Genomic DNA, 21,840 nt, shown 5'->3' on the forward strand with positions numbered 1-21,840 from the left:
CACCTGAGGGTAGCCTCTTGCGGAAGGAAGGACCTATCCCGTTCGGTCGGGAAATACCGCGGTACTGTTCCACGGAACAGATAAGATTAGATCGCTTCGTAGGTACATTGTTCTTCCTCCGACCATGCGAACATCGTTCGCTGAAATAGAACATCACGCGTACGGTACTCTCGCGTCGTCCGCTTGCGGACATTACGCGAAACAAACTTGGATGTTCTCGTGCGTTCTCTCGCGTTCCTGGCTGTGTATTATGTCGTCATTCAGCCACGTTCTAGTTGTATTACGATCAACACCCGCAGTCGTTGCAAAAGGATATAAAAGAGGTGCGGGCTGTCGGATTCGGGACAAAAAAACTCCCTCTTAACGACCGACATAAACTCATTATTCGCTTGGAACATTAGTCTCTATGGGCGGTTGCCTTAGCGGAAGATTTGCTGGTCCTCCTCCTAACGGTGGATTTGGAATGGGTGGAATGGGTGGAATGGGTGGAATGGGCGGAATGGGCGGCCCAGGCGGTATGGGTGGCGGCATGGGAGGTGTCATAGGAGGCCTTATGCAGGGCCATAATGGTGGTGGATTTGGTATGGGAGGTCCTGGTGGTATGGGCGGGCCTGGTGGTGGCTTTGGCGGACCCGGAGGCGGAGGGCCGGGCGGAGGATGGGGCGGGCCGGGCGGAGGAGGCTTTGGAGGCGGCGGTTTTGGAGGCGGCGGACCGGGTGGTGGACCCGGAGGTGACTTTGGCGGACCCGGAGGTGGAGGGCGACCAGGTGGATGGTAAACGGTGCGAACTCGCCCGTTCTATCTCTTCCCATTCCTCTAATGACATTCCACAGGCACATGCCAGACCTGACGTTTGACATATATAACCAGGATACTTACTGGATTCGTTCGTCATTTATAATACTCAACTCGACATCTCTGTCAAAGACGTCCACAGTTGGACTTGGTATTGTATCTATACACGACTGTAGCTCTATTAATCACATTCCCCTTGGATAAACACTATTTGATATATGGTTATATAGAAACTGCGTAGAAAAGAACCAGACCAAACGGTCATTACCTTGCGCAATAGAACTTGTATCAGAAAATTATTTCGAAGACGAAGAAAACACCCTCAAATAGTGGCCCGCGTACATACAAATACCATGTTAGCCTCGGTATAAGTATCTCATATCAATTCTACGCGGTGGCGTTGTGGAAAACCCCTGGATCTTCTGATGGTTTACGGTTCCCCCTGTCCCTGCTTGCAGATCTGCGATTTTGGCCTCCTGCGCTTCCCGTGTTATAGTAGGCAATGGCCATTCCATTAGACCAACATTTGTAACATACATTATGTGCCTTCTGAGCATTAGTCGCAAGCATCGTCAGCAATAGGGTATTCTAACTTTCAAATCATTTTACGCGTCAGCAGCTTTGGCGATTGCCATGTTGTGCTGATGTGTCGCCTTGTTGAGGGCCTTGACAGCTGAAAGTTCCTCTTTTTCACGTTTCGCAAGCGTTTTCCTGGCTTTTCCAAGTCCCTGATATAGCATTAACTAGAAGTTATGAGACGAAATGCATATATACACCTTGTCGACCTTCTTGACTCTATTTTCTGTACTCGCCAAGTCCTTCACTGAATGTTTTACTGTCGAATCTTTCAATTTTGCCTCCTTTTGAATTTGCTTGTCAAGTTTGCGGAGAGCGGCATCTGAAGCAGGAAGATAAGACTTATTCATTGCGTTGTGATGGCAGTTTGAACGAAGGACGCCAATGGGTGGGGAGCTGGAACGATGACGGGCGGGAATGACGTATCAGAGCGCGAACTTGGAAGATCCTTCCACATATGGCGCCAACTCGATCACGTTTTGATCAGACCTCCGGTTGAACGCATTTCTTGCCAAGATGTGGTGAGCTTTGTATTTTGGATCACGAGAGTAAATTAATAATATAGGTGCATATACTTATCTGAGAATTTATCTCTTCCCGGCTCAACGGCCATCCTGAGTCCAATGATGTTTATTCAATTAGAACGCCCATGATACCGTGCGTCTTCACATTCTTGCATTGATCCATATGTAGCTTCCACATGACCCTGATCAGCGCGTGTTAAGGTACTCTGAATATCTTCGAATGGTCTGTTGACGTTAGGGCACAAGAACAACTCCGAGAAGTTGTTCGGTCGAAATGGAAGTTCTAAAGCCAGGTCACGACGGGATTTCTTGTGTTATGCATACCTTGCCATATATACAAAACAAATTTTGGTGGAGCTAGTTCACCCTGATAAATGTGGATGAGGATACAGAACGAACAATTGTGCCCAGAATACTTGTATAATGTCCATTCGCAGATATAACGTTTCAAGATTTAGATCATGGTGAAATCTAGCGAGATCTGAAAACAAACACGTTGAGAGTACCACAGAAAACGGGAGCAGAACGCAAAATACCGAAAATCAAAAACGTTTTGATTGTCCTGTCCTTCTAGATCCGTCTTATTGTAGATTATCAAGGGAGTGATGACGAGCCGTCTGCATCAGAAAACCGGCATGATAACACTTGAAAGACCAAAATGCAGGGCTATACCTGGTTACCAGAATCCACGACAAACCGTTCATTTAAGCATTCATTCTCTGACGGTTGATGACTCCACGCACCAGTGGAATATCCATAGAAAATATCACTGCTCGACCGTATACAGAGGTGATGTAACTATAAGTTTGTACATATACCTTACGAGTTACGAAGTAACAACTAAGTATTTTCATATTACGATAAGAAGAAACGATATGCCTCAACGAGATTGTCGATAGCAAGTCCTCGGACAGCACTGAGTCAGCCGTAATCGGTTATTAGGACCGGACTGAAGTGGCTTTCATATCATGGTGCGTACCCCACAATGCCGATCTATAGAACAGGGTCATGGTTCAGTCAGTTCCGAGTCGGATACTTCCCTGGCAGTGGTTGGAAGGGACAATCACAGATCACCTGGCCGTCATCTGTCAGAAGGACTGTTATCATATCTGCAGACTGGTTTTAGCCTTTCGTTTAAAAGTGATTACCCATCGGGAGATAGCTTGCCGGTAACCCGGGTCTTCAGGTGACAAGGTCTTCCTTAAGTTTCTCAAGCTACCAGCGCTAGAAGTATAAAAAAGGCATGCCCTAGCTCAGGATTAGGCGTGATTGCGAACCAATTATCAAGTTCGAACAATTATGTCGTGGTGAGGGAATCAGGAAGTCCAGTGAGAGTGTATAAGACAGAGTGCCAAGGGCTACATTTCTCTATGCTGTAGATAAAGGATGAATATCGAGGAACACAAAGCAAGCAACTCCGATCGGGCGCAAATGCCGGGCCGGCAATTGCCGCAGCGGACAAGCAGAATCCCGATTGGGTCTTCGTGTCGAAACTTACGCTCAAGTTAGGACCTACGGCGGATCATCCTTAATCAGTGCAGGGATAGACAGACTGAGGTCATATATGTCTCCGCCTCGGAAGAAATATCGATCCTACGAAGAGCTAAGCTTCAATCTGTTTTTTTTTTGGCTTTCTTCTTCCTGGCACGATCTGGTTGCACGAGATGGTCTACCTTTGGTCCGACGACTACCAGTTGCGGGAAAGCATCGTGCAAACGCCTCAGACACGCAGGTCTAGCGATCTTCCTCGTTTGGTCCAGGCTCTGACTCTCTTAACTTCAACTCTATTAATGCATGTTCAAAACCTGCCATGATTTTTTCTGACGGTGTTCTCTTGGCATCTGCTGTGACGGGCGCTGCGATTCTCCCTCTACGCTAACTTGCCTCACTGATCTGCCAGCAATTTCGGGGAACTCTTCACCTCCAGTGCTTCTCACAGGGCGTATGCTACCCTCAAGGCGGCCGCCAATTGTGCACCTCTAGCGGATCAGGCTCTTCATTTCCGAACCTCTTCACAGTCGTCGGGTGACCAGGATATATATGGCTCTACAAATTCCGACGCTGTCTCTTCCAAGGCTGCGAGTATGTGTCATCACCACTATTTTTCGTTTACGAGGGTCAAAACGAAAATAACTATAGGACAAAAATGTCGTAGCCAAAGTGGTGGGATTTTTACAAGCGCTCTCCCTTTATCGCCCCAAGTGGCATTTTGGCGCCTGGATGGCTTTGTTCCATCATACATCGATCTTGAGCCCTTGTTGGACAGTAACTCTGAGCTTATGTTGTTCGAGGGAAGCAATCATACCTCGAGGCTGACTACGGACACACCCCTCCTCATTGTTTCCTGTCTGCCACATACATGCGCCCACACAGACCCACGTATATAAGCATGACACAGTTGTGAACACATAGTTGCCTTTTTTCCATCCCTCACAGTGGCCCAAGTACTTCCATAGCCATGGCATACCCCCCCTACGACCCTCAGTCAGTCGCTCGGCGGCCATCCATGTCCTACGGCACCCCGATGTACCAGCCTCACCAGCTGCCCATGGATCAAGCGGTAGAGCGGCAGCCTGCCATTATGCCACCGAAAAACGCTGACGTTCACGTTTTAGTATCCGCACCCTTCGTATGATATTTACGCGAATCCACACGCCGTACCCATGTCGCGTCGCATGTCAAGTCATTGTGAGTGTCCCTTCACTCTAATATGCCATTTATGTAGGTCCTGATCATAAATTCAGCTGCCTACGACGATCATGGCTACTATCGCGCTCATCAACGACTGCCGTCCAACTATACTCCACGCCCTATCGTGGTCAGCATGCCCCGTCAGCGAAGGCATTCCACGGTTTCGTTCACAACCAGTGGGCATAACAATATGGAAGCATACCTTCGACCGAGCTCCCTGCGTGTCAAGTTTAAACGAAAGGGCGCTTTCATGAACGGCGTCAGTTTGGTGGATGCCCAGTCTCACAATATCCGGCTCTCGGGAAACGACTCGTACCATGTGCGCGACATGCACCCAGACAGGCGAGATAACATTTATCTGTTGATCAAGGTGAGGTCGATGTATGCCTCATTGTTCAATTTTACGTGCTCATCTGATCTTTCAGTGGTCGGGATATCAAGCGCTCCAGTATGAAATCCCGCTGGAGTCGTACAGTAGCCGGGTAAACTTGCAGACTTTGGCCCGTCGGGTCGCGCGGTCTTGTGTCCATTATTTCTCAGTAAGGAAGATCTCATTTCTGGGTCCCCGCTGTCGCTGAGGAATATTTTCAGACAAACAGAATTCCCCTGGCATGGGATCGTCTCGATCTGCACCATTTGGAAGAGACGTCGTACGGTGTCTGGCAGCCCATGCTGGCTGTGCATTAATAATTGCATAGGCTCCTTGTCACATCTCCTAGCTTTGAACTGGACTAATGATTTATCAATGTCCCTTACTTAATTTTTCATGATACGACCTCAAGGCCTCAAGCCTTGCGGGTTACGACCTTCATACATTTCTTTCTGTCTTCCTCGTTGTATTTTTACAGTGGAATAATCATTGTAATCCTGATGTCTCATATCAACACTTGTACAATATCCTAGTACGCATACGTAAATAATCCATTCATGATCATCACCTATCAATACTATTATCAGAGCTTCACCAAGTGCAAACCGAAGAGAAATATCACCTCAGAATCGCAAGATACCACGTTCATAGAGCAGTGGAAATGCCTGCCTCACCCTACCTCGGATGCCTTCGTCTTCGCAACCATCAGACTGTAAATACTCATCACTGAGAATAACGTCCCGGAGACGAAGAGTCGGCGAAAGAGCTGCGTCAAGCTGATTCCAGCTGGACATTTCCAGAAGGCACTGATCATGATCGTGCTCGGAAACCCCAGACTTTTTATGAAAAGTCACTGTAATGGTCCGAAGGAAGCTGTCTGAGACTTGGCGGAAGTATGTCGCCCACCAGAGTGGTACCTCCAATGGGGCGTACATGCCATACGATTTGGAGGATAGTGGGAAGGGTTGGAAATGTATATGGGGAAGACGTCCGAGTTGTATGGGATTCAGGGTAGGCGTGAGGTCGCCGTCGGCTCCTGTGAATGGTTAATATAAGAAGAGAAGGGCCGGAGAACAAATAGACACATACGAAAACTCTGAGTGTCCCAATGCAGCGCTAGGGTATCAAGAGAGAGGTTTCCTGCTATCTTAGACACGGCTAAAACTTCGTCCCAAGATTCTACAAGCACAGATAACTCCCGAAGAGCCGAAAAAGTGATCTCCCGAAGAGAGTCTAGTACGTGTAGACTCCCTAGGCATACCAACGAAAGGGACTCGACGGATGGTAAGCGAATCTTAGGCGAATCTGGACTCCGATTTGGTGATTCACGGCTGACATAAATATTCCGAAGGCTAATGGCCTTGACGAGCGACCCTTCAAATAGTGTGAGAGCCCAAACGGAAGTAAATGTTTCCCGTATACCGTCCAATGTGGCGTGTACGAGATTTGGCATGCGGAATGCCTGGCGCAAAACATCTTCCATTCGGGCCACCTCTCGCCAAGGCATAGTGTTGAAGTCGAATATGATGCTGTTTAAATTGGAGAGTAGGGGTAACAAGACAGATAGCTGGTTGGAAGAAGATATGATCCATTGCTGAGATCGCCGTGTCGCCGTGTCGACTACCTCGAGGTGCTTCGTGAAATTGGCAAGACGTAGTGAGGATGAGATGACCTGCTGGAATAGTACTAGCAGGTTCCGGTTAGTGAGCCTGACATGTCGAAATAATGAGCGCTGGCTGGCTGAGGTCCACGATTGGCGAACGACTGCACACGCTTGGAGAGTCTCTTGATCATCTCCAATGCTGTCGATGATGTGATCGACGAGTTCCTGTGGAAGAACGCACATTACATCCATGGCCATGGCTATAAAAGCAGCTGAGAACCTTTCGAGGAGAATAATGAGCCAGAAGACCTAGTAATGCCAGGCCACTTACGAAGATGCGTAGAAGGGATGAAACGGTGGTAGAAGAGCAAAACGAAGGGCCTATTTATGAGCGTCCCGTGGCTTTAAGCTTTACGTTTGAGTGTGGGTTGGACTGTCGGAAAGCTTGGTGCCGAAATAGCAACGCGACACCCCGGACAAGGCCGTGCGGATGTGGCGAGAGGAAGCACGGTGAGGGACAAGCGCTGACTTGCACTAAGGATAGATCTGATTATAAGTAAATCAGTACTCCTTACCTTGTTCGTCGAAGTATATATTTCTCGGTGATTTCCTTTGATGTGAGGGTTTCAACAGCGATGGTCGTATATAGACGCTCGCTACCCACGACTGCAGTTGCACACAGTAGAGAAATATTGAAATGGCGTGTTCTTCCATCAAAAAATGTCGAGCACTTTGTGCGCCTGTTTGAATGAACGAGTCCAAATTTGATAAAAATGACATGATATGTAAGAAAAAAAGAGGAAGCCAGACCTTTGTGTTCGAATTTGGTGACATACGCCCGACTCATGGATGCAAGACGGCGAAAAACCTCAATTATGCAGGAGATATGCCGGTGGTAGTGCACATGTAATGGTGGTAGAAAGGAAACCGGCTGAAAATGGGATATACATTTCCGGTGTTTATCCAGGTTGCCGCCATAACTTGTAAGTACTGTACTACTAGCCTCATCAATGACATCAATGGTACACGGCCGTTTCCTCTGCGCCTCCTGCTTTTTTCTCTTTTAACGTTAAAAATCTGTCTCCTGTCGCGCCCAGTCAATAATACTGGCAACAGATGAGCGTCGTTACCCCATGACGCGTCAGATGTGCTGATCTTGGGCTGGTTCTTGACTGACGCGTTGACAGATTATGCTAGGGTATATTTCAACTTTGCCCCATGTTTCTATAAGTACAGAAAGAATTCTGCCAGCAGACCCTTGCTGCTACCCTGCGCCGCTGTGCCATTCGTCTCGTATCTCCATCCCGGGCCTCGCGGTGTACCCGAATCTCCCTTATTGCGGTCGGAAACATCTTGAATCAGCGTCTGCGGTCCTGGCGCCCAATGGCATTGAATGTTGCTCAACTTTGATCTTCCTGCGGTGTTCTAGCCTTCGTCCAACGATGGTAAGTAACATTTTATATCGCGGCTTTTCGTCTCGTCCTTGGCACGTAAGGAACGGTTTGCCCGATCTTTGAATGAAGAGCGCTTTGGCCGATGTGTCGCCCATCCCTTGAGAACTTTGATCGTTTCTCGACGAAAATTTCACGACTTCGAGGCAGGTACGACCCCGCCTTGCTGCCGCAAGGACCATGCACTCAGACCGATTGAGGTACGTCCCATATAATAGACCCTTGAAGAGTCCTTCGGATACCCTGATCATTTTTCTGATGTTCTTACGCTAGTCGTCGCTTGGGTTTTCTTCCTGGACTAATGCAAGCATCGTGCAAGTCTGCGGTCCACGGCTGCTTGTAAGACATTGAGCCCGAAAGGCTTGTCCGTTTATCTTTCAAGTTGACCGACCAGCGTATCTCCCTCCACGTACAACCTGGTTGAGGTGTGCACCCTCTTTCTGCCTTGCCGCAACAGGCTCTCTTGATATCACATTATGGATAATAATACCGTCCGTCCTCAAAATATTCGGTGCGTTGCCATGCTGTTTTGCCATTGGAATGCGCCATCGTAAAGAAACGGATTACAAAGTAACCAAGTAACCACCAAACTTTGTGGACCAGCACTACGATGTCTTGGTCTCGGGATCTAGTGTATACATGCTGCACGGTTGACGGCGACCTCACCCAATGGAAATGCAGCGGCGGCACGACTTCAAGCCAAAGTCCACGCGATACAGATGCAAGTTCCGCGAGTATCTAATAAATGGCTTGCCAGGCTAACGCAACTATCCGATATTCCGGATCGGACATTGATAAACGGATACTTAGTCCTCCTCCGTGTGCTTCTGTCCTGCTGTGTGTCGCATTCGTAAACACTGGAGGCCAGAATGGCACTGAAGATCTGGGACCTGGAATGGTGCTTAATTGTCAGAATCCGGGTTTCTTTGAGGTCTGTCGCCATCGCGATACATTTTCTTAGGCTCACATCAGATCCGGTGTTTGAGGATCATGGGTTATCCCTTTCAATTCTTCTTTTCGTATACTAAAGAAACTAACTTGCCTGTCGATAGGTACCTACACTAATTCCCATGTATGTGCTCCATTCATAATATCAACCGTAAAAGCCTTGATGTTTCATGAAGTTTTTTTAGCACCGAAAATGCCCAAATCGAAAGTCCTAGAGAGCATTGTAGTATCAGCTTCGGAAACTGAACAAAGGTGAAACCGAAACTAGCCTTTGCCCAACTGCTGCACTGAATCACTGGCTGGCGTAAATATCATCGGCTGGCGGATAATCAACACCAACGTTTCATGCTTGCTAGATAGACCTTACTCACAAGAGTGATAGGGTGATATCCCCACGTATCTTCGCCTTTATCGTCATATCTATCTCCAGATGGAGCTCTATTCTCAGCTTCACTACTTTCGGCTTTCTGCTAACTCTTCTGCCCCCAGGTCTTTCCGAACATATTTCCTCACGACCTCTTGGGATAGGCACCGGTGCTTCTTCGACCTCTGACTCAGATTGATCACTGTGCCCAGAGTCCGAAGAGGCTGCACTTGATATAGAGATTGCCCGCAATGCATCAGCCCCGACGACACCCGCACGGCGCCGCCGTCGACGAAAACTTGAAGAAGATGATGACACCGATGAAGCGTCAGAATTGTAGTCGTGATTCTTAGGTGCAGGAGAAGGGTCGCGAGAAGGAAATTGGATAGTGGACGCCTGTGACATGATCCTGGGGGTTTTGACGTGGGTCCTGGGCCTTATAAACAGCCATCGAACGTCACGAGAGATTTGGAACTAAGTTCACAGTAATTTGTGCGACGATTTGATCTTAACCGGCTGCCTGGGAGTCGTAACTTAACCAATTCGGGAGAATTTTACCACCCGAATCGTCACGTTCCAGCTTGAATTTGAACATGATGTATGGAAATGGACTGGAACTTCGGAGAGTCGAGTAATCCAGGCCTGAAGTATTCCTAGACCGGTCTTTATATGGCTGCGAACTTGCTGATTTGGGGTGACGGTAACGGCAATCGAAGTTATTCAAAAAATGGAAACGTAATATTGCGTATCCATAATGTCGTCGATTTGCGCTTTGGCGACTACAATTGACGATATTGCTAGTGGAGATTATTGATTTTGAATGTCCTAGGCGTATTTCTTTGACCAGGTCCTTCAACAGAAGAAACTGTATAGGCAAGTCTGATGCCTCGAGGCAATTCATTCCGATCAGCTTCCGGTCGCACACTGGCAGAACTGCGTTGGAAGGTGCTGGAAGATGCTGGAAGGCGCTACGTTTTCTGCGACGGTTTCCGTTGTCAGCATTATTGTCAGAGGCGACGCTGACAACCACCGAAGCAACGAGCGTTCTGAACCGCCTCGCTCTCACGATACGGTTCCACGGACCCACATCCACTGATTAATGAAGCGCTGGTAATCACTGACACCTTGCCAAACCCGTGCTACTGTCTTGGTCTCCGCTGTGCTTTGTTCGACTTTCAGAACAACGTAATGGGGGGTGGCGGATTGATGGATGATGGTATCAGATTCATTGCGCTTAATTCCTGGGCTTAAAAACGCTGCGTACTGGCATGATGATTGATCTTCTGGTGGATAGCAGTGGGAAAAGCAACGCACGTCTATGATTGGTGATCGGAGTAGCGTTAATCAGGGTTCGTCGGAAGCTCTCTTCCATCAGGAAATCGTTCGTTCTACGAACTGCGAATGAATATGGATGGTGTACCATCGATCGAAAAGGGCTAATGAAATTTAAGGATTTTGCGTAGCTTGGGTGGATTACGATGTAAATGGATTACAGTGGCAGACAGCTCCTCTTACAGCAAAACTCATTATACTCCCAACCGCAAGCCCTAGGATCAGGCAGAAATTCGCCACCGTAGCCGCCACATCTATATCCTCCCTCGTCTTCAATCTATCGTTGTTCTCGAGAGAAGGTGCAGACATCATGCACATACTTGACACGTAGCCATTCGAAAGTGCGAAAAGGAATAATATCAGCATAAAGATAAAGTCCGAATTTATTATTGGGGTATAAGCGGACGACGATGGACGCTGGACGTTGCACATGAGGAACAGAGGCACAAACAGAGTGCGGGCGAAAGAAAACGTAAGAAGTCGTTTGGCGGACCAGGTCAGTAGTCGGGGGAAAGAGCAGACATATCGTCCACAGAAGTCACCTACGCCGAAGACGAAAAAGTGGATTGCGCTAAAAAGAAGAGGATGCATTGACGGATTGGTGGGTGCGACGGACGTAGTTATGGGAGGGAAAACAGCCTAGTGCGCAGAGCATAATCAATAACATCCGAACATGACGGTGATTTTACTCACGAGAGTGACGACAAAAACATAAGCAACGGCCACTTCATAAATCATATTTGCCTTTGCGATTCTGAGTATCTTTCGATTCCCCTCCGACGCGTCTTGACGTCCTCGGGATACTAGACCCTGTGCCTCCTCACCATCTATTTCGTCGGCATCCGTCTTGGCGCGTGCCTCTAGTGAGCCGGCAACCGTCTTGTAAACAGGCATGTTCGTTAGCCAAACTTGGGCGCAGACACTTGCAAGAAGGAACAATGTTGACAGGCCAAAGAATACAAATGCGGATCGTTCCTCTGCTTCTCCGTGACCTCCAGTGGGCACACTCGACACCTTAGCCTCCGAGTCTCTTCGGACTGAAGCAAGTGCACTCAATACCTGCACACCGCTAACCACCACGGCGACACCAGCCTGCCCCGACATCATAGGCTGCACGGCGGTAGGGCCAAAAAGTGACGCAATCGCTATACATGAAGTTTGCAGGTATGAACCAAAGGCCGCTTGAGCAATGCCGTTGAGCAACACAAAGGCGAAGAAAAAGCCAGCAGTTGTATGTATATACGTGCTGAATGTGAGGAGAGATGTCAGGGTTGATAGGCACAGAAGCGATACCATGATTTGACGCGAAGGGGCGTTCTGAGGTGTGCGATTAAGAGGCAGATCCTGTGACCTTATGGATATACGCACCTTCTTTGATGTTGCCGTAGCATGAGCCAGGAAGATTGAGTTGGATGCGGTGAACGATGTGGAGAGGTATGAGCTGAATGTGGCCTTGATTGATGACGTAGACAGCCTCGCCATGAAATAAGGCGTGGCAGTTATCATTACTACCCAGTCCTCAGGTCAACCAATCACTCGAAATGCTCGCTAACGCACCATTCCAAGGCAGCAGCACCGCGCAGCCCAGAATGAAAAATATCCAGCGCACGCGGGCATCCACATGTGTGAAATGAGGATGTGCTAACTCGTGTGCAGCATCTGGGTCTCCTTCGTCCTCCATTTCAAAGCCTGACTCTGCAGGCAGTACTGGATGCGACGCCAGCGGTACTTGAGGGATAGCGTGGTACAATGCTTCGGGGCTGCGAGAGCGAAGGGAGGACATGGTGGTACGGCGTGAAGGATTAGGACTTCACAGAGACTGCAGATATCTGAATTTCCATTTCGGGCCGCCTGCAGGAGACAGACAGAATGGTAAAATCTCTACAGTGTTCTATTATGGATACAGTAAGATGTGAGCCTGTTCAAGTATCCTTCGATTCTTGCCAGAACAATATTTCTATTGAAAAAAACTAGAGATATCGCTCAAGCATCGACTCCCCCGGGGACAATCTGGTTGACTGCATCCGACAAAACCATATCCGTAAGACGCTGCCTTATCTTCATGTCTTTCCTGGCTTTTCTCTTGGCCTTCCTCTCTTGCTTCAAGTTTGCGAACGACTGCCGCATTGCCACCTTGTCTTTCCTCTCCAGCTCTAGGCGCTCTTTCCACTTGAATGTCGCATCAGCCCTTGCTTGCTCTTTAGTTCGGCCAAAGAGATGCTTCTGCTCCCTCTGTACCATCTCCGCAAGCAGTGTCTTCTTATACGCCTGATATGCTTTCCAGCGTTCGTGGCGTTTGGCGAACGAATGGGGATTTGTGAGCTCTTTCTCCAAGAAGAGCTCCGCGGGTGGTTGAGTATCCCCATACGTCGTAGATAGGCCAGCATTGAACATTGCAAAGAGATACTCGCTTTCCGATGGGGCCGGAGGGAGATAAGATCGATGGGAGGTGTTAAAGGGTGGGGGTTGATATGTCACTTTCATGACTTCGTCTTTTGGAGTGTCGTAGTACGCGCTCGCTAAACAGACCCCTCAGATGAATCATAATGCAGAGAGAAAGTTGCTCACGTTCAGCATATTTTGGCTGTTCTCGGACTGGCCAGGGTATGGGAACCCTTTTCCCGCGAAGCTGAGGAACTGAGGGGGTTGTTTTCACTGCATAACGATTCCAATGGAACCGTTTGAGGTATGTGCTCCAGACGGGCTCAGAGGTACCAATGCGCTGCGCAAATACACTGAATGACGTTAAATACTAAGCGCACCCGGACAGAAAGTAACGTACCGACGCGTCTGTGCCTCTATTGTGCCTGGTTCTGGAGGGAATTCATAGTCGCCGACAAAGAGCTGACATCTTGAGTAATGGTAATTTTTGCCGCGTGTTCCTCCTTCTTGCTGGAGAGCGGCCACGGTTAGTACATGCAAAAATGTCGAATAGAGGACAAGAACTCACGTCACCCTCAGTAGGCTTGAGAAAGACCTGATTGCTCAGCTTGTTAATAGCATGGACAGAATGCAAGGTGTCATTCCTGTCGCCACGTATACGAATCTGGTCACCGGGCACAATGTTCCAATACTTGATTCTGTCAGCGGAGTGGACGACCTTGGCTCTTCGTTGGTCCGCTTCAGCAGCTTTGCGTTTCAGCCAGGACCTGTCGACTTGAATCAAATGCCGAAAATTTGTTGTCCAAGGATTATTAGTTGTCGCCTTGGTTACTTCTTGCCATCGAAGGCGAGGCATAGCGAGGAGGGAAACGAACAGACGCGCCGGAAAAGGAAAAGGGCAAAATCGAAAGTTTGGCTTTGTCGTCTAAAAGGCTCCAGAATATTAATTTAAGAAATCTGGCTCTTCGACCCTACTCACCGCGACTCGTTCAGGATGCCATTTTCTTCGAATGTCGATCCAAGTTCTCCCGTTGACCAGCAGCCCACCATAGGAATCATTGGTATGGGATTAATGGGCTCTATGTATACCAATAGGCTTTCGGCAGCGGGCTGGAAAAAGTTCGTCTCTTGATACGCTATATATACCATCGCTCATTAATCTTATGAACAGAATCCATGTATGTGACCAACGACAGAACTACGAATCTCTACAAGAAAGGTATCACGGTGCGTAGCATGGTGCTAGGTATCCAACAACCTCTGATACAGTTTCCCAGACATTCCTGGAGTAACTGTTTATCAAGATGGCCATGGCGTCTCGCGTTCATCCGACTTTATAATGTACTCTGTCGAAGCAGAGTTTGTTGACCGTGTCGTTGCTGAGTACGGGCCTTGTGAGTCTGGGAAGACCCCTACGTCTCGGACCGCAGAACCGAATCACCGCTGATGCAAGCAAATTAGCAACGAAACTCAATGCTATCGTCGCTGGCCAGACCTCAGTGAAGGCCCCGGAAAAAGCAGCTTTTGAAAAGTATTTACCCCCTGACACCTCAATTGTGTCCTGTCATTCATTACACGGCCCAACCGTTAATCCTGTCGGACAGCCCTTGGTGAGCCTGTCTTTCTAATAAGTGTACAACGATGGCTGACCCCATATTAGGTTCTCATCAAACATCGAGCACCCGATTCTGCACTTTTGCTCGTCGAGAATATCCTTCGATGTTTCGGATCTCGTTATGTGTATCTATCTTATGATGAACACGATATCGTTACTGCGAATACGCAAGCTGTTACTCATATGGCCTTTTTGAGGTAAGCTGGATTGCTATGCTGAGTTCGAGGCCAATGAACTCAGTACACCAACAGTATGGGAACGGCATGGGCTTGCAGCGCTGCCTATCCTTGGGAACAAGGTCTTTATGTTGGTGGAATAGAGACCGTCAAGGTCAACCTCGCTCTTCGGATTTTTAGCAATGCATGGCATGTCTATGCGGGGCTAGCCATCATGAATCCACAAGCCAGAGAACAGATAAACCAGTATGCTCAAAGTGCGACCGAGCTATTTAAGATGATGGTGGAAGCTGGAACTGCCGGCACGAATGGAGGCGAATCAGCCGCAGAACGAGAGAGAAAGCTCAGAGACAGGGTAGAGTGGGGCCGTAGGATCGTCTTTGGGATCGAAGGAAACGGCGAGGGTACGCAGAAGAAAAGACGTCACCCTATACTCCTCTCCGAAGCATTGCTAGATCGCTTTAGTCTTGGCCGGATACCTGTGAATGAAGACTCCAGCGGATCAGCATACAAAACTGGGTACCGGCCTAACTCCCATCTTTCTCTGCTTGCCATGGTTGACTGCTGGGCTCATTTAAATATCAAACCCTTCCTCCATTTATCACTTGCGGCGACACCTTTATTTAGGCTGTTTTTGGGTGTCGCGGAGCATTTATTCCTCTCTTCGTCCTTACTGGAAGCCGCCATTCATTCGGCCATTTATGACACATGGCACCGCTCCGACGATCTTGAATTCGTGGTCGCCGCGCGGGGGTGGAGTCAGTGTGTCCGCTTTGGTAGTTTTGAGGTTTACAGGCAGCGGTTTGACGAGACAAGACAGTTTTTCGAAGGGAGGTTTGCAGAAGCCGGCGTGCTAGGAAGCGAAATGATTAAAACGGTCATGGAGAGCAAGGTTGAAGAAGACGAGAACTGACAGTGATGAGAGTCTTAGCGCAACTCACAGTGATATAGTATTGACTCTGACTTCAGTACTGCATCAATTTCTCTCTTTACAACTTCGTGCCATGAGCTCCGACACTAGTCCGACATCGATATGCGCACCGCTCTCTATGGCGCACTCGACCAAATTTTTGCCCAAGCTGTTGACCAGAACCTCGATGAAAAGTTGTTGAGGCTTTCGGTGTCGCAGTTCGCAAATGTCTACCCAATGCTCATAACGTGCATGCCAAGAAAGGCCCAGCTATACCTTCGAATGGCTTTTATGGTCTTCTTGCTCAGCGTCGACCCTCTTATCGACTCCATCCCGGCCAGTTTGCCGATGGTCCCCAGTGGATCAACGCAGCTTAGTGCCAGCGGGGAGCCGATTCAATTATTTAATAAAAACTGCCAGGAACCTCGCACTTGCTAATTTTGGTGCCCGTCGTCCATCAGAAGATCCGTCTTTAGGAGGTGCGTTACAGTTGGACATAACGTACGACATTCTAAATACGATCTTTCAGATTTCACGAAATCCTGTACTATTCCAACCATAGATAACGACAAGAACGAACAGTAATATCAAGAGACTCGAGCTGAAGCTAGTGAGGTATGCGAGAGAGCATGAGAATTTCAAACATAACTCCGAAGTCCAAAAATGGAGTGGCCAGCAGGGTTTCTTCCTCCTTTGCCATCATTGTCGCATCCCGTTCGTGCTCTCCTCAGCGTGATAGTTCTCTAAGCGCTGCGTCTTCATGACTACACAGCAAGAGATGTATTATAGGAGGATTTGGTTGAGAGGCCTCATATATCATCGACTGGCAAGGTGCAAGGATATTGGTACGCCAGAGGTTTCTCGTTGCTAGGCCTTCAAGAGGACGTTCCAATCGTCTCTGGCAGGCATTATCGAACTTAAATGGCCCTGCAGCCTACGACGAATGGATTTTCTCCGTGAGCCTGAAACGTTGTACGACCACGATAATTCCGCTATTTAGTGGACCGCTTGAGTGCCTGCAACGGTTCCTTAGAAGCCACAGGCTTCGATTCGAGGATGAAGAAGGACTTCTGTGCTCAAAGTTGACGCATAACTTCCTTGCGGTGCAGAGTCAGAAAATCGCTTTTTGATATATCCGGCAAGAAGAGTTCATCCAGAGTATAGTCTACACCGTAAGAACATTGGAATTTTGTGTGTCTGAACCGCTTATGAACTACTACCTCATTACAGGACGGACTTCCTCAAGTTTCTACGATACCCCGGTATACGACGCCTACTGATCACCTGTATCCATAGATGTTCGTGCAGGTACTGAGGATCGAAGAGCCATGTCGCCTTTAATATTGGCTACCGCTAGCGGATTCTCCTAAGAGGGTTGTTATTGTACCAGATAGTGAGTTTCTCCTTTCTAAGGTTTTCTGTTTCTTTCACATGTTATTGATGCGGACTTATGTACGCCATGCCCTGCAAATGAGATCACTAATAATCTGGACACTCTGTGGACGTTTCAGTTGATATCATGGCAAAGGTCGAAAGGGTACTCTGATAAGATTTATTTCACTGATGTACCTATATTTGACGCGTCATTCACGATCTACTTTGTGGGTTCAGACGCGTCTTCCATTATAAAGCTCTCCTACTGATCATCTGTAGTATAGGATGTGCGATTGATGCGTGCTGAACCGAAAACGAACGCGTGAATTCGACACTCCGCCGTGACATATCCAACTCTGGCTCATAGCGGGTGCCGTTTTACGGGAGCCACGTTTTATGTGAGATTCGGGTCATTAGCACACTTTCTGGCACGAACCTGAACGTGATAAATAGCGAAGATTCTTTCGGCGAATCAAAACTGAAAGGATATCCACTATGTTCTCAGTCCAGTGGGTCCTCTACGTGACGGACGCGTTTGCTCTTCATAAATTGCGATCGTCGATAGCCGTTGCGCTTACGGGGCGGCTCTAACTGAAGACTCATGAGATAGCTCTGTGGTTGGATTTCATTCCTGAAGTCGTTTGCACCACAGCTTTCACCTCTATGTGTTTTTCCATAATTTCCATAATCACAGACGATTCCCCGATGAAGAAGAATTTCCTAATGCAGGAGGTATAATCTCGACAAGAAGTCACCTTGTTTGCTTTGATGCCGTGATCGCGCATGGGGTATTCTATAGTTCAATCCATGTGAATAGGCCACAACAAAGCGACGGATTCGAAGTTTCTTCTCGTCATTGGCCATTGTCCCTGCGTACACCAAAGCTTGCTGGACCTCGTCCACCCTCCCTATTAAAGCGTTCTCATGAATCTCTAAATACGGCCACTGCATGATACCCTCTCCCCCCTCGCTCCTTTCCTCGGACAATACCGTATTTGCTCCGTTATCTTCTACGCCAGTCATGGATTCTAACAGCGCCTGGAGTGAGGAAGACGTTCAGTGCGTTCGACACTGCTCATCCAGTTGCCATCGACTAATCTACCAATGTCTAGTTCGTCTAATCTAACCTCTGGTGAATTTGATTGGGACATCACGAGGACATGGTAGGCAATCTTATATCCAGACCCGCCAATCTGTGATGTGTGCTGAATGTCCCACTTAGGTTAACTGACGACGACATAAATTTGCTCAATTATGCCATGTACAGTTCCTACGATTTTCCTCCTTTCAAAGGTGCTAATATTTCCACCAGTGATGAATCTCTCGTTCCTAGGAATCTTTTTCAAGAGTTCGAGAGCGCGTAAGCAATCTTCGTGTTCTTACCACGCATCAGCATTCATCCATTTCTCAGACTCGACGCGTTATCGTCGATGCCACCATTCGATCCTCAAGTCATTGAGCCATCATCAAGTCTATCTGAGAATAAGGTTCCCGAACTCCGACAGACATGTAACCTAGAGACGGATGACGAGAACATTATAAACACGGATCTGGTATTACCATCTTGTACAGGAAATCGCATCGGTCATCGAGGAGGAGCTGCTCAGATGTCCGGCCCACAAAGCTAGTACGCGTTCAGGAATGTCCTTCAATACTGTAGGAAGGCTCATCACGCTTTAGCTTCTATTCGAACCAGCTTCCACACGATGATAGCTCCGCATCACTGGTTGAGCATCCTAGGTTCGTATTCATCCGTACTCCAAATACAGAAGTACTGATGGGAATAACGCAGCGCGCACTGCGTGGCATGGATTAACAACTCTGACGAACGCAGACCTTCTCTAGACTCCAAAGCTGCTCACTTTGACAACAGAGGTGATATCTCTCTATGCTACGACCCAGCAAGATTCCAGACGGGCATGAAGAACCCACAGTATGCCTTTATTTCGAATTCAGGAGACCAAGATTATTGACTAGAATGTTAGTCCCTACTCAAGTTATTCGTTCCATGGTACCAATCAGACGACCTTCTACGATATTCACGGCTATCCGCCGTCACTGCCACATTACGCTGTGCCAAACCCCGTCGGATCGTCCGCTTCGTGAGTCCTTAAGTCTTAGATGATATGAGGACAGGCTGTCTAATTCTGATGCTTAGGTTCTTTCGAGATCAGAGATTTCTTCATCCGATTAGGTACGTGCTCAACACTGCAACCCGTGCAGCACTTCATGCCCTTGTCAGTGTTCGCTATCATCCGTACGATAGCGGTCGTGCCTCTCAGCAAGCGTCACATACTCTCGGAGATATCGAAACGAAACCAGAACATCCTCTGTAAGTCATATCAACTCTCGTTTGATCGGGTAGTGCTTAAATGATAGCCGTACAGCTCTTCGTCCTCCTCTTCGAGATCTGACGACGACGCTTATGCTTCGGCGGCATCATCCTCTGTTTCTCCCTCTTCCGAGTATTCCGTAGACAATGATCAGTTGATCCAACCGTGGTAGGCTTCCATTCCACCTTGATTAGTTCCACATTAATCACTACTTTGATCAGTCCTGCAGGCTTTCATAGAGCCGAATTCGACCCAAGACATCAAGAGGATTTGGCGGAAAAACTGAACCTTCCAATCAATAAAGTCTTCTACTACGAAAATTTCCAGGACGAGACCATTCACAAATGCCCTCTTGGGTGCGGCACCGAATTCCCTGGATATACGATCCGTGAACATATAAAGAACTTTCACAAAGGAATGTACAATGGCCCACAAGTTCAGTGCGACCGAAGCCTTCTACCAGAAGAGTCCGATATAAAATGCTCGGGGGAGAAGATGTCAGCCCAGTCTTTTGCGCACCACTTTGAAGACGTGCATTGCCGTCGTTCAGCGCTGTGCGTGTACTGTTTGGTGCTACAGACCCGCAGGTGCAACCTGCCCCGTCACTTCCGGCGGTGCAGCGCTTTGCATCCCGAGCGTAATACTAGAAGGGTACAACCTGTGATACGTCGATCTACACCAAAAACTTCGTCTAAGAAGCGTCGTTAAGCATCTCAGCAGCATGATACGGCCACGTCTAGCTTCACTATAAAAATAATGACATACACTACGATCAATATAATAATCATGATTCCTTTCACCTTACAGATTGCAATCGAACTTTTCGGTCAAACCAATCTGAGCAATATTTATTTCATTAATTATTTTACACCATGTTCCACTGTTTGATGTCAAGAAACCTCCCGTCTCGGGTGTCAATATTGACAGTTTCAGTGAAGCCTGACGCGTGCGATATATAACACTGGTGTTCATGCCTTCTTTATTGTTCTGCTTCCTCCCTACACTTAATCCTCAAATGTCGGGGAAGTGCACACAGATCATGCCACGTGGGAAAAGTTCTTCGCAGATCTAATGAATGATTTTCGCAGGATTTGCGGCATGTCAAATTCGACGGTGAGTCCACAGCTCGCGGAGGCCGTCGCCTACCTTGTATGTATCTCTTGCAGCAACCGTGACCCGGACATGCAAGGGTATGCAGTCAGGCATTCTAGAGAGTTTTCATCGGTTACAGTGTACTCAAAATTGACTTGGAATGAATGTAGCTTTCGTTTGTTGCGAGGGTTATGCTAGGTGTGTAGCTGTTTAGGTTGTGTGCTCGGCTTGATTCGTCCTATAGCTATCCTAGTCAGGTAGTCTGATGAAGTGACTGAATATGTGGGCGTAGTGCTTCTACAAGTGTACAACGTCCTGACATTTATTGGTATGTGGCGAGAGAACCCCTCCATGGTCGGTGCGCATTTCGCTATCTCTATCACCCCCTCTCCATCTATTACTTCTGTGTGTGTTTGCCCTTCTTGCAATCTTTCTCGAATTGCTTTCTTATGAGCCACGCATCAATTATGATCTCCTCGGTTTCATCCACGTGAGTATTTTTGTAGGCTGTATTCATTTACTAATTGTATTTATGTGACCAAGTATCTTGTTGCCGCTACGGTCATCGAACCTATTTATGTAGTGTGCGTACTCACTTGGAAAACAAGAGCTGACATAGGAGGGCACCTACGACAACTTCCTTCCTCGATATGGAATGGCATTGTCTTCATCGTTACGGGACATAGAAACTCATGGAGGACCATGAGTGAACCATCGTTGGATTACTCCATGGTATACAATGTACTCTTGGAGGGAAAGCATGGAAAGTTTGCATCGGCTGATTCATACGCCCATTCGGATACGACGAATAGCCCAAGGGGCATGCCGATGGTGACTCCATATCCTTTGTATTCTCCCAGTCAAGCGTCGCCAGGGGGTAGGCATGGGAGACATCACAGTTGTAATGCAACCTAAGTCTCAGTCCTTGCTTGGTGGGACGCCCCCCAGTCCTGATCCTGTTCCTCAGATGCCCAGACCCTATCGTTCTCTTCCTTCTCCTCGTCAGACTCCCGAAGAACAGTACATATAATATAGCAGTAGCAGCTACTTCCCCGCCGCTGACTTTGCATCCGCTCTGTTTGATATTGTCTGCCAGAAATAGGCATTCATCTCGCCTTGCTGGCGAGAAATATGGCAGAAGAACAGCATAGATGAGGAAGCCATAGTGCGGAAGCTTTGTGACAACTTCATGATATAAGTCAATGTGGGGGATGTCCTTGTAAGAAAAGAAACATCGCAACCCTTTTTTTCCGCTCGGGCGTCATCTAAATGTTTTGCGCACCCTGAACAACCTACGATGCGAA

The 21,840-nt window shown here is 47.9% G+C and overlaps 10 protein-coding genes across 10 annotated transcripts; 5 read left to right on the forward strand and 5 right to left on the reverse strand.

The window, feature by feature from the left end:
• Positions 1-406: 406 nt before the first annotated feature.
• Positions 407-1,063, forward strand: BT62DRAFT_994320 (uncharacterized protein). The gene is made up of 2 exons (XM_043190462.1): positions 407-781; positions 834-1,063. Exons 1-2 carry the CDS (start codon positions 567-569, stop codon positions 997-999), a joined length of 381 nt encoding a protein of 126 aa, XP_043039429.1. The 5' UTR covers positions 407-566; the 3' UTR covers positions 1,000-1,063.
• Positions 1,064-1,151: 88 nt separating this feature from the next.
• On the reverse strand, positions 1,152-1,984 carry BT62DRAFT_1006112 (uncharacterized protein; the record flags this gene model as incomplete). The annotated part of the gene is made up of 5 exons (XM_043177214.1): positions 1,152-1,344; positions 1,405-1,523; positions 1,572-1,767; positions 1,810-1,878; positions 1,947-1,984. 5 exons carry the CDS (start codon positions 1,982-1,984, stop codon positions 1,152-1,154), a joined length of 615 nt encoding a protein of 204 aa, XP_043039430.1.
• Positions 1,985-3,993: 2,009 nt separating this feature from the next.
• BT62DRAFT_143124 (uncharacterized protein) lies at positions 3,994-5,393 on the forward strand. Its single transcript, XM_043179837.1, has 5 exons — positions 3,994-4,455; positions 4,511-4,583; positions 4,640-4,956; positions 5,012-5,125; positions 5,178-5,393. Exons 1-5 carry the CDS (start codon positions 4,354-4,356, stop codon positions 5,271-5,273), a joined length of 702 nt encoding a protein of 233 aa, XP_043039431.1. The 5' UTR covers positions 3,994-4,353; the 3' UTR covers positions 5,274-5,393.
• A 186-nt stretch (positions 5,394-5,579) lies between these two features.
• On the reverse strand, positions 5,580-6,817 carry BT62DRAFT_920013 (uncharacterized protein; the record flags this gene model as incomplete). Its single annotated transcript, XM_043184189.1, has 2 exons — positions 5,580-5,992; positions 6,046-6,817. 2 exons carry the CDS (start codon positions 6,815-6,817, stop codon positions 5,580-5,582), a joined length of 1,185 nt encoding a protein of 394 aa, XP_043039432.1.
• Positions 6,818-7,692: 875 nt separating this feature from the next.
• BT62DRAFT_1006115 (uncharacterized protein) lies at positions 7,693-8,434 on the forward strand (the record flags this gene model as incomplete). The annotated part of the gene is made up of 5 exons (XM_043177215.1): positions 7,693-7,699; positions 7,757-8,004; positions 8,055-8,210; positions 8,284-8,349; positions 8,405-8,434. The coding sequence occupies 5 exons, from the start codon at positions 7,693-7,695 to the stop codon at positions 8,432-8,434; spliced, it is 507 nt and encodes a 168-aa protein (XP_043039433.1).
• Positions 8,435-9,164: 730 nt separating this feature from the next.
• Positions 9,165-9,947, reverse strand: BT62DRAFT_143163 (uncharacterized protein). Its single transcript, XM_043179838.1, has one exon. The coding sequence runs from the start codon at positions 9,725-9,727 to the stop codon at positions 9,326-9,328; it is 402 nt and encodes a 133-aa protein (XP_043039434.1). The 5' UTR covers positions 9,728-9,947; the 3' UTR covers positions 9,165-9,325.
• Positions 9,948-10,652: 705 nt separating this feature from the next.
• BT62DRAFT_949845 (uncharacterized protein) lies at positions 10,653-12,474 on the reverse strand. The gene is made up of 4 exons (XM_043188121.1): positions 12,212-12,474; positions 12,023-12,162; positions 11,348-11,971; positions 10,653-11,293 (listed from the first exon to the last, which is right to left on the reverse strand). The coding sequence occupies exons 1-4, from the start codon at positions 12,435-12,437 to the stop codon at positions 10,796-10,798; spliced, it is 1,488 nt and encodes a 495-aa protein (XP_043039435.1). The 5' UTR covers positions 12,438-12,474; the 3' UTR covers positions 10,653-10,795.
• Positions 12,475-12,526: 52 nt separating this feature from the next.
• Positions 12,527-13,892, reverse strand: BT62DRAFT_987136 (uncharacterized protein; the record flags this gene model as incomplete). The annotated part of the gene is made up of 4 exons (XM_043190047.1): positions 12,527-13,173; positions 13,223-13,389; positions 13,437-13,546; positions 13,605-13,892. 4 exons carry the CDS (start codon positions 13,890-13,892, stop codon positions 12,638-12,640), a joined length of 1,101 nt encoding a protein of 366 aa, XP_043039436.1. The 3' UTR covers positions 12,527-12,637.
• A 138-nt stretch (positions 13,893-14,030) lies between these two features.
• Positions 14,031-15,740, forward strand: BT62DRAFT_896059 (uncharacterized protein; the record flags this gene model as incomplete). The annotated part of the gene is made up of 6 exons (XM_043183243.1): positions 14,031-14,155; positions 14,208-14,263; positions 14,314-14,430; positions 14,498-14,646; positions 14,697-14,848; positions 14,903-15,740. The coding sequence occupies 6 exons, from the start codon at positions 14,031-14,033 to the stop codon at positions 15,738-15,740; spliced, it is 1,437 nt and encodes a 478-aa protein (XP_043039437.1).
• Positions 15,741-17,583: 1,843 nt separating this feature from the next.
• On the forward strand, positions 17,584-20,271 carry BT62DRAFT_143305 (uncharacterized protein). Its single transcript, XM_043179839.1, has 12 exons — positions 17,584-18,170; positions 18,224-18,274; positions 18,334-18,372; positions 18,424-18,471; positions 18,523-18,738; positions 18,792-18,851; positions 18,904-19,044; positions 19,097-19,213; positions 19,270-19,305; positions 19,354-19,443; positions 19,499-19,612; positions 19,666-20,271. Exons 1-12 carry the CDS (start codon positions 18,061-18,063, stop codon positions 20,150-20,152), a joined length of 1,509 nt encoding a protein of 502 aa, XP_043039438.1. The 5' UTR covers positions 17,584-18,060; the 3' UTR covers positions 20,153-20,271.
• Positions 20,272-21,840: the final 1,569 nt, after the last annotated feature.

Source organism: Guyanagaster necrorhizus, assembly GCF_019112545.1.
Source record: "Guyanagaster necrorhizus MCA 3950 unplaced genomic scaffold BT62scaffold_13, whole genome shotgun sequence".
Lineage (NCBI taxonomy): Eukaryota > Fungi > Basidiomycota > Agaricomycetes > Agaricales > Physalacriaceae > Guyanagaster > Guyanagaster necrorhizus.

Bases quoted from the DNA above. Each gene is read 5' to 3' on its own strand.
- BT62DRAFT_994320 (XM_043190462.1), top strand. From the start codon at position 567: ATGGTGGTGGATTTGGTATGGGAGGTCCTGGTGGTATGGGCGGGCCTG. The intron at 782-833 runs GTGCGAACTCGC...GACATTCCACAG, and splicing joins GACCAGGTGGATGGTAAACG to GCACATGCCAGACCTGACGT.
- BT62DRAFT_143124 (XM_043179837.1), top strand. From the start codon at position 4,354: ATGGCATACCCCCCCTACGACCCTCAGTCAGTCGCTCGGCGGCCATCC. The intron at 4,584-4,639 runs GTGAGTGTCCCT...TCATAAATTCAG, and splicing joins GCGTCGCATGTCAAGTCATT to CTGCCTACGACGATCATGGC. The intron at 5,126-5,177 runs GTAAGGAAGATC...GAATATTTTCAG, and splicing joins CTTGTGTCCATTATTTCTCA to ACAAACAGAATTCCCCTGGC.
- BT62DRAFT_143163 (XM_043179838.1), bottom strand. From the start codon at position 9,727: ATGTCACAGGCGTCCACTATCCAATTTCCTTCTCGCGACCCTTCTCCT.
- BT62DRAFT_949845 (XM_043188121.1), bottom strand. From the start codon at position 12,437: ATGTCCTCCCTTCGCTCTCGCAGCCCCGAAGCATTGTACCACGCTATC. The intron at 12,163-12,211 runs GTGCGTTAGCGA...AGGACTGGGTAG, and splicing joins GGTGCTGCTGCCTTGGAATG to TAATGATAACTGCCACGCCT. The intron at 11,294-11,347 runs GTGAGTAAAATC...TCTGCGCACTAG, and splicing joins ATGTTTTTGTCGTCACTCTC to GCTGTTTTCCCTCCCATAAC.
- BT62DRAFT_143305 (XM_043179839.1), top strand. From the start codon at position 18,061: ATGATACCCTCTCCCCCCTCGCTCCTTTCCTCGGACAATACCGTATTT. The intron at 18,373-18,423 runs GTACAGTTCCTA...TATTTCCACCAG, and splicing joins AATTTGCTCAATTATGCCAT to TGATGAATCTCTCGTTCCTA. The intron at 18,472-18,522 runs GTAAGCAATCTT...TCCATTTCTCAG, and splicing joins TTTCAAGAGTTCGAGAGCGC to ACTCGACGCGTTATCGTCGA.